At 54.9% G+C, this 9,169-nt stretch overlaps 1 protein-coding gene across 1 annotated transcript; it reads left to right on the forward strand.

Annotated features, from left to right (window-relative positions):
* Nucleotides 1–1,198: 1,198 nt before the first annotated feature.
* LOC133359486 (dynein axonemal heavy chain 1-like) lies at nt 1,199–8,568 on the forward strand. The gene is made up of 4 exons (XM_061577902.1): nt 1,199–1,253; nt 2,828–2,967; nt 5,161–5,460; nt 8,193–8,568. The coding sequence occupies exons 1-4, from the start codon at nt 1,199–1,201 to the stop codon at nt 8,229–8,231; spliced, it is 534 nt and encodes a 177-aa protein (XP_061433886.1). The 3' UTR covers nt 8,232–8,568.
* Nucleotides 8,569–9,169: the final 601 nt, after the last annotated feature.

Consider the following 9,169-nt stretch of genomic DNA (forward strand, 5'->3'; position numbering starts at 1 on the left):
CGACGAGGTCCCGGTGCCGCTGGCTGAGCGCGAGCTCGTGGAGAAGTTCCCGTCCGCTACGACGAGTCCATGAACACGGTGCTGGTGCAGGAGGTGCTGCGGTGAGTCACAGCCACAGTCAAAGCTCCCCAGGTAGCCTCGAGCAGGCCTGGAGGGGGGGCAAGTGCCGTCAGTAGCACGCGGCACCTGTGAAGTAGACAAAGGCAAAGCTATTGGATCAAGGGCGCTGCGGTGGCTGGGAAATGTTAACTACCTCGCCTGGTATGCAGGAGGTCGTGAGTTCGATCCCGACCCTGACAATGCCTGCTGCTGTATTTGGAGTTTGTGTGTCTCCCATCATCATCACGGTGGCCAGGAGATGTTAACTGCCTCGCCTGGTATGCAGGAGGCCGTGGGTTCGATCCCGACCCTGACAATGCCTGCTACAGCATGCAGGACCCGTGTCTCCCGTGTCTCCCCACGTCTCATCCCCACATCTCCCCGTGTCTCATCCCACGTCTCCGGTCTCCCACATCTCCCGTGTCTCATCCCCACGTCTCCCCGCGTCTCCCCACATCTCCCGTGTCTCATCCCCACATCTCCCCGTGTCTCATCCCTGCGTCTCCCGTGTCTCATCCCCGCGTCTCCCGTGTCTCATCCCGCGTCTCCCGTGTCTCCCGCGTCCCCCCGTGTGTCTCCCGCGTCTCTGCCGTGCAGCTACAACCGTCTGCTGGAGGCTGTGCGCTGCAGCCTGCAGGCCCTGCTGCGTGCTCTGCAGGGCCTCGTGGTGATGTCCTCCGAGCTCGAGTTGAGGCTCACAGCCTGTACACCAACGCCGTGCCAGCACTGTGGCAGGCCAAGGTCAGTCACCACGGAGACACCACGGAGACACCGCGGAGACACGGAGACACAGAGAGACACAGAGAGACACAGAGACACCACGTGGACACGGAGACACCACGGAGACACGGAGTCACAGAGAGACACCACAGAGACACAGAGACACCACAGAGACACCACAGAGACACAGAGACACCACGGAGACACGCAGACACAGAGAGACACAGAGGACACACCGAGACACGGAGACACGGAGTCACAGAGAGCACACAGACACCACAGAGACACAGAGACACCATGGGGACACGGAGACACGGAGAGACACAGAGAGACACCATAGAGAGACACCACAGGTGGTGCAGGGTACGAGCTCGAGTTGATGGCTCACAGCCTCTACACCAACGCCATGCCAGCGCTGTGGCAGGCCAAGGTGAGTCCCCACGGAGACACACGGAGACAACACGGAGACACGGAGACACGGAGAGACACAGAGACATGGAGACACGGAGACAGAGAGACACACAGACACCACAGAGACACAGGAGACACCACGGAGACACCACGGAGACAGAGACACAGAGAGACCACAGAGAGACACAGAGAGACACAAAGACACCACGGAGACACAGAGACAGAGAGACACAGAGATACCACAGAGACAGAGAGACACACAGACACCACAGAGACACAGAGACACCACAGAGACACGGATAGACACAGAGAGACACAGAGATACTACAGAGACACGGAGACAGAGAGACACACAGAGACACAGAGACACCACAGAGACACAGAGACACCACAGAGACACGGAGAGACACAGAGAGACACAGAGACACTACAGAGACACGGAGACAGAGAGACACACAGACACCACAGAGACACAGAGACACCCAGAGACACGGAGAGACACAGAGACACACAGAGACACCACAGAGACACCAAAGAGACACAGAAGCACCACGTGGACACGGAGACACAGAGACACAGAGACACCACAGAGACACGGAGAGACACAGAGAGACAGAGACACTACAGAGACACGGAGACAGAGAGACACACAGAGACACAGAAACACCACGTGGACACGGAGACACCACGGAGACACAGAGACAGAGAGACACAGAGACACAGAGACACCACGGGGACACCACGGAGACACAGAGAGATAGGGACACGGAGAGACAGAGACACAGAGCACCATGGGGACACCACGGAGAGACAGAGACATGGGGACACGGAGACAGAGACCGGAGAGACACAGAGACAGAGAAATAGAGACACTACGGAGACCCCACGGAGACACAGAGACACGGAGACACCACGGGGAGACATGGGGATGTGAAGACACGCTGGTGATGGTGGTGATGGTGATGGCGGTGGTGCTGTTGGTGGTGGTGATACTGCTGGTGGTCATGATGATGGTGGTGACGGTGTTGGTGGTGGTGGCGGTGGTGCTGGTGGTGGTGGTGGTGATACTGCTGGTAGTCATGATGATGATGATGGTGGTGACGGTGATGGTGGTGATGGTGGTGGTGCTGGTGGTATGACGCTGGTGCGGTGGTGATGGTCGTAGTGATGGTAGTGGTGGTGGTAGTGGTGGTGGGTGCTGGTGGTGATGGTAGTGGTGCTGGTGGTGATGGTAGTGGTGATGGTGCTGGTGGTGGTGGGTGCTGGTGGTGGTGGTAGTGGTGCTAGTGGTGGTAGTGGTGCTAGTGGTGGTAGTGGTGCTGGTTCTAATGGTAGTAGGTGCTGGTGGTGGTGGTGCTGGTGGTGGTGGTGCTGGTGATGGTAGTGCTGCTGGTGGTGATGGGTGCTAGTGCTGCTGGTGGTGGTAGTGGTGCTGGTGGTGATAGTAGTCGTGCTGGTAGTGGTGATGGTAGTGGTGCTGGTGGTGGTGATGTTGGTATGACGCTCGTGCCGCTGCTGCCGCACTGCAGGCGTACCCCTCCCTGAAGCCGCTGGCTCCGTGGCTCTCCGAGTTGTCCCGCCGCGTCGACTTCGTGAGCCGCTGGGCGGCCTCCGACGGCCCCCGGCCTCCTTCTGGATCGGGGGCCTCTTCTTCCCGCAGGCCTTCCTGACGGGCACCTGCAGAACCACGCCCGCCGCACGGGCACCGCCATCGACGCGCTCTCCTTCACCTTCCAGGTGACTCCGTCTCTCTCTGTGGGTCTCTGTGGGTCTCTATAGGAGTCTCTATAGGAGTCTATGGGTCTCTGTGGGTCTCTGTGGGTCTCTATAGGAGTCTCTATAGGAGTCTATGGGTCTCTGTGGGTCTCTATGGGTGTCTGTGGGTGTCTGTTGGTCTCTGTGGGTCTCTGTGGGTCTCTATGGGTGTATGTGGGTATCTGTGTGTCTCTGTGGGTCTTTGTGAGTTCATATGGGTCTCTGTGGGTGTCTATGGGTCTCTGTGGGTGTCTATGAGTCTCTGTGGGTCTCTATGGGTCTTTATGGGTATCAATGGGTCTCTATGGGAGTCTATGGGTCTCTATGGGTCTCTATAGGAGTCTATGGGTCTCTGTGGGTCTCTGCCTTCCTGACGAGCACCCTGCAGAACCACGCCCGCCCCACCGGCACCGCCATCGACGCGCTCCTTCACCTTCCAGGTGACTCGTCTCTCTCTATGGGTCTCTGTGGCAGAGGTCGCAACGGGTACCCGATACCCGTACCCTACCCGAAACCGGCTACCCGTACCCGGCGGGTACGGGTACGGGTAGCCGTTTGTGACCCTGGTGCGGCCGGGTACGGGTACGGGTAAGGAATCAAAAACCGTTTGCGACCTCTGCTCTGTGGGTGTATATGGGTATCGTTTGTCTCTGTGGGTCTTTGTGGGTGTATATGGGTGTCTGTGTGTCTCTGGATCTTGTGGGTCTTTGTGAGTTCATATGGGTCTGTGGGTGTCTGTGGGTCTCTGTAGGTCTTTGTGGGTCTCTGTGGGTCTCTGGGTCTCTAGGGTGGTCTATGAGTCTCTGTGGGTCTCTATGGGTGTTGTGGGTCTCTATTGGTGTTTATACGTCTCTGTGGGTGTTTATGGGTCTCTATGCACCTTGATGAGTCTCTGTGGGTCTCTGTGTGTCTTTGGGTCTCTATGGGTGTTTATCGGGCTCTGTGGGTGTTTATGGGTCGCGGTGGGTCTCTATGGGTAATTATCAGTCTTCATTGATGTATATGGGTCTCTATGGGTTTCTATGGGTGTCTGTGGGTCTCTATGGGTGTCTGTGGGTCTCTATGGGTGTCTGTGGGTCTCTATGCGTGTCTGTGGGTCTCTATGGGTGTCTGTGGGTTTCTTTGAGTCTTCATGGGTCTCTGTGGGTCTCTTTGGGTGTATGTGGGTATCTTTGAGTCTCTATGGGTCTCTGTGGGTCTCTAGCCACCACAAATATCCAACAGGCATCCTCAGGGTCGGGATTGAACCTCACAACCTCCCGCGTTCCAGGCAAGGTAGTCAACATCTCATCATGGTTGGGATTGAGCCCACGACTCCTGCATACCCGTTGAGGTAGTTAACATCTAGTCAAGGGAATGAGAGAGAGAGAGGACAGGCAAACTCCAAATATACAACATGTTTCATCAGAGTCATGTTCAAACCCCACGACCTCCTGCATACCAGGTGAGGTAGTTTACATCTCATCAAGGTCAGGATCGAACCGCGACCTCCTGCACCAGGCAAGGTAGTTAACATCACGTCAGTGTCGGGATCGAACCCATTACCGCCCACGTACCAGGCGAGATAGTCAACATTTCATCAGTGTCGGGATCGAACGCCATGACCTGTCTACCAGGCGAGGTAATGAACATCTCGTCAGGGTCGATATTGAACACAACTCCCACGTACCGGGCGAGGTTGTTAACATCTCATCAGGGTTGGGATGGAACCACGACCTCCCGCGTACCAGGCGAGGTAGTGAACATCTCATTAGAGTCTTGATCAAACTCACGACCTCCGCATACCGGGCGAGGTAGTTAACATCTCACCAGAATCGGGATCGAACCCATGACCTCCGCATACCAGACGAGGTAGGGAACACCTCACCAGAATCGGGATCTAACCCATGACCTCCCGCGTACCAGATGAGGTAGTTAACATCTCATCAGGCTCGGGATCGAACCCACGATCTCCGCGTACTGGGTGAGGTAGTTAACATCTCACGAGAATCGGGATCGAACCCACGATCTCCCGCATACCAGACGAGGTAGTGAACATCTCACAAGAATCGGGATCGAACCCACGACCTCCCGCGTATCAGACGAGGTAGTTAACATCTCACCAGAATCGGGATCGAACCACGACCTCTTGCGTACTGGGCGAGGTAGTGAACATCTCCCGCTGCGCTCCCCCAGGTGATGCGCGATCCGGCCGAGGCCCTGGTGAGGCCTCCGCCCGACGGCTGCTACATCTGGGGCCTCTTCCTGGAGGGCGCCCGCTGGGACGCGCCCAGCGGCCTCCTAGCCGAGTCGCTGCCGCGGCAGCTCCACACCCCCATGGCCGTGCTGTGGCTCAGGCCTCGTGTCCAGCAGCAGCAGCAGCGGCAGCAGCAGCAGGAAGGGGAGCAGCAGGGAGGGCTCGGCGGCGATGGCGGCGATGGCGACACAGAAGCCGGAGTCTACTGCTGCCCGTCTACAAGACGTTGGCGCGAGCTGGTGAGTGGGGAGTACGGGGTGGTGGTGGTAATGGTTGTGATGGTGGTGATGGTGGTGGTGGTAATGGTTGTGATGGTGGTGATGGTGGTGGTGATGGTATTGGTGGTAATGGCGGTGATGGTGGTGGTGATTGTGGTGGTGATAGTAGTAGTGGTGGTGATGATGATGATGGTGGTGGTGGTGATGATGATGGTGGTGGCGGTGATTGTGGGTGGTGATAGTAGTGGTGGTGATGATGATGATGGTGATTGTGGTTGGTGATGGTGGTGATGATGATGGTGGTGATGGTGGTGATGATGATGATGGTGGTGGTGGTAATGGTTGTGATGGTGGTGATGGTGGTGATGGTGGTGGTGATGGTATTGGTGGTAATGGCGGTGATGGTGGTGGTGATTGTGGTGGTGATAGTAGTGGTGGTGGTGATGATGATGATGGTGGTGGTGGTGATGATGATGGTGGTGGCGGTGATTGTGGTGGTGGTGGCGGTGATGTTGGTGGTGGTAATGGTGTATTGGTGGTAATGGTGGTGATGGTGTAATGGTGGTGTGATTGTGGTGGTGATAGTAGTGGTGGTGATGATGATGATGGTGATTGTGGTGTTGGTGATGGTGATGGTGGTGATGATGATGGTGGTGGTGGTGATGATGATGGTGGTGGTGGATGATGATGGTGGTGGCGGTGATTGTGGTGGTGGTAATGGTGGTGATAGTAATGGTGGTTATGATGATGATGATGATGGTTCTAGTGGTGGTGATGGTCTAGTGAAGGTGGTGGTGATAATCGGCTTGCTGCCACCACAGCAGCCAAATGGGGGCTCTGGAGGGTGCAAGGGGCTGGTAATCCCTCCACCTTCATCCTAACTATCACTAATCCACGTGTTACAAATCTTTACAAACTTGTGCCGAAGGCCACGGGGGGACAGGCGTCTATCACGTCTCTGGCCAAACCCAATTTGGCGGAGCCAGGAAACTGAATCTTTACCCACGGGCTCCTCCAGAAACAACAAAAAGCCACTGTGGGTGGCCACGTGGAATGTTTGAACGCTCACTGCGGATGAGAGGCTGCCACTCCTCTGTAGGGAGCTGGACCGGTACCGCCTGGATTTCTGCGGTATTCAGGAGGTCCGTGAACTGGTTCTGGCTCCTGCCACCATGAGGGGTGGACAGTCCTCTACTCGGGGCAGGAGACTACCAAACAACAGGGAGTGGCTCTTCTTCTGAACAAAAGAATGAAGGGGGCACGGGAGCATGGTGGTGAGGTGTGGGAAGCTGTAAGCCCCAGGCTACTTTGGGCTCGCCTTCCCATCAACCGGAGGCGAGGAGTGGTGGTCGTGGTTACTTACGCCCCCACCAAAGATGAACATCAGTGGCGGGATGCAGGCAAGACCGATGAGTTGAATGCTTTCTATGACCTCCTGTCACATGTGCGAGCTAAAGTGGCCCCTCGGGATAGAGTCATCCAGTTGGGTGACTTTAATGCCCGAGTTGGTCATAATGTTGGCACCTGGTCTGGAGTGATTGGCAGGCATGAGCTAGATCAGCTCAATAAACAACGGTAGGAGGCTGCTAAACTTCTGTGCAGCCCTATGGGCGTGTTTACCAACATGCAGTTCCGGCATCGACGCGTCATCCACACATCATGGATGCATGCCGGGTCCAAGCAAGAACATCTACTAGACTATATAGTGATGGAACAGCGGATACTGGACCATGTAGTTGATTGTGTGAGGAGTTAACAATCTTGAAATATCTGGACGCAATCTTATCGGTGAGCTCCTCCGGCAGGCAAGGCTGCACTGGTTGGTAGCCAGCATGCCCGGCCACCGCATGCCCAAGCAGCTGTTTGGCCACATTGAGGGGGCTAAATGGGAAAGACATGGGCTGGAGATGAGATGATGAGTGAGTAGTGAGTGGGTGAGTTAGTGCACGGATGAGTTAGTGAGTGAGCGAGTTAGTACGTGGGTGAGTTAGTGAGTGGGTGAGTTAATTCGTGGGTGAGTTAGTGCGTGGGTGAGTTAGTGAGTGAGCGAGTGAGTGGTACGGGCTAGAGAGTAGATGAAGTGATGAGGACATGGAGCTGAGTGGACTTGCGATGACTGGTACCAGCGGGTCTGTCAAGGCCTCTGTGGAGGAGGCTCGTGAAGGACGCTGCGGACTGGGCAGTTGGAGGCAGTCGCCCTCCAGCAACAATGGAGAGGAGCGACAATACAACGAGTGGAGCTACCAGGCGGCTAGAACACAGAAAGTTGGCACAGTGGGGGGGGGGGGGGGGCACAGGTGGTGCATCTACTGGTCAACTCAGTCAGTCGACCCCATGGCACCTGTTGGGCCTATTCCGTGACCTGCCAGTGGGCGTTCGACACTTCATGTGGCCTCAAAGTGCACCAAGCCTGGCACAAGCGCCGAGGTGAATGTCAGCTGTTGCTGTTGTTGTTGATGGGGGGTGATGGTGATGATGATGATGACAGTGATGATGGTGATGATGATGGTGATGACGATGATGACGATAATGATGATGGTAATGATGATGACGATGGTGATGACGGTGGTGATGATGATAATGGTGATGATGATGGTGATGATGATGTTCACGATGGTGATGACAATGATGGTGATGATAATGATGGTGATGACGATGGTGATGACGATGATGATGACGATGGTGATGACAACGATGGTGATGACAATGATGGTGACGATGCTGATGACAATGATGACGATGATGGTGGACAGGAACGCTGTCCACCACCGGTCACTCCACCAACTTCGTGATGGCCGTTGACCTGCCGAGTGACCGCAAGCAGAGCCACTGGGTGAAGCGTGGAGCTGCCTTGCTGTGCGCCCTCGACTACTGAGCAGGTGATACAGTGGTACTTCAAGGCACTAGGGGCCGTCCATAAATGACGCCACGCACCTGGGGGGGGGGGACATTTGCGACGATGTGTGACGAGGGGGGGGGTCGGTTGAGAAATGTGACGTCACATCAAAATGCGCAACTTTAAATAAATATAGACAACACGTTCTACTTAATTAAATAGACTTTGTAATAAATGTTTTCTCCTACAACATCAGAGTGCAGCGCCACATTAAATACGCACTACAATGACAATAGTTTAAAGCGATTTGAAGAATGTTTTATTTTGGAGGGGGGGGGGGGGCAGAGCTTTGTGACGTCATATTTGAGGGGGTCTGACTTTTTGTGACGCCGTGACGTCATTTATGGACGGCCCCCTACTAGGTACTACAGTGGTACTACAGTTGTGATACAGTGGGGATACAGTGCTACTACAGTGGTGATACAGTGGTAATACAGTGGTGATACAGTGGTACTACAGTGGTAATACAAAGTGGTGGTACAGTAGTACTACAGTGGTAATACAGTGGTGGTACAGTGGTAGTAGTGGTGATACAGTGGTAATACAGTGGTACTACAGTGGTAATACAGTGGTGGTACAGTGGTGGTACAGTGGTAATACAGTGGTGGTACAGTGGTGATACAGTGGTGGTACAGTGGTGATACAGTGGTAATACAGTGGTAGTACAGTGGTGATACAGTGGTAATACAGTGGTAGTACAGTGGTGATACAGTGGTGATACAGTGTAATACAGTGGTAGTACAGTGGTGGTACAGTGGTGATACAGTGGTAATACAGTGGTAGTACAGTGGTGGTACAGTGGTGATACAGTGGTGATATAGTGGTACTACAGTG

Source organism: Lethenteron reissneri, chromosome 65 (genome assembly GCF_015708825.2).
Source record: "Lethenteron reissneri isolate LAM-NWPU_2019-01 chromosome 65, ASM1570882v1, whole genome shotgun sequence".
NCBI lineage: Eukaryota > Metazoa > Chordata > Hyperoartia > Petromyzontiformes > Petromyzontidae > Lethenteron > Lethenteron reissneri.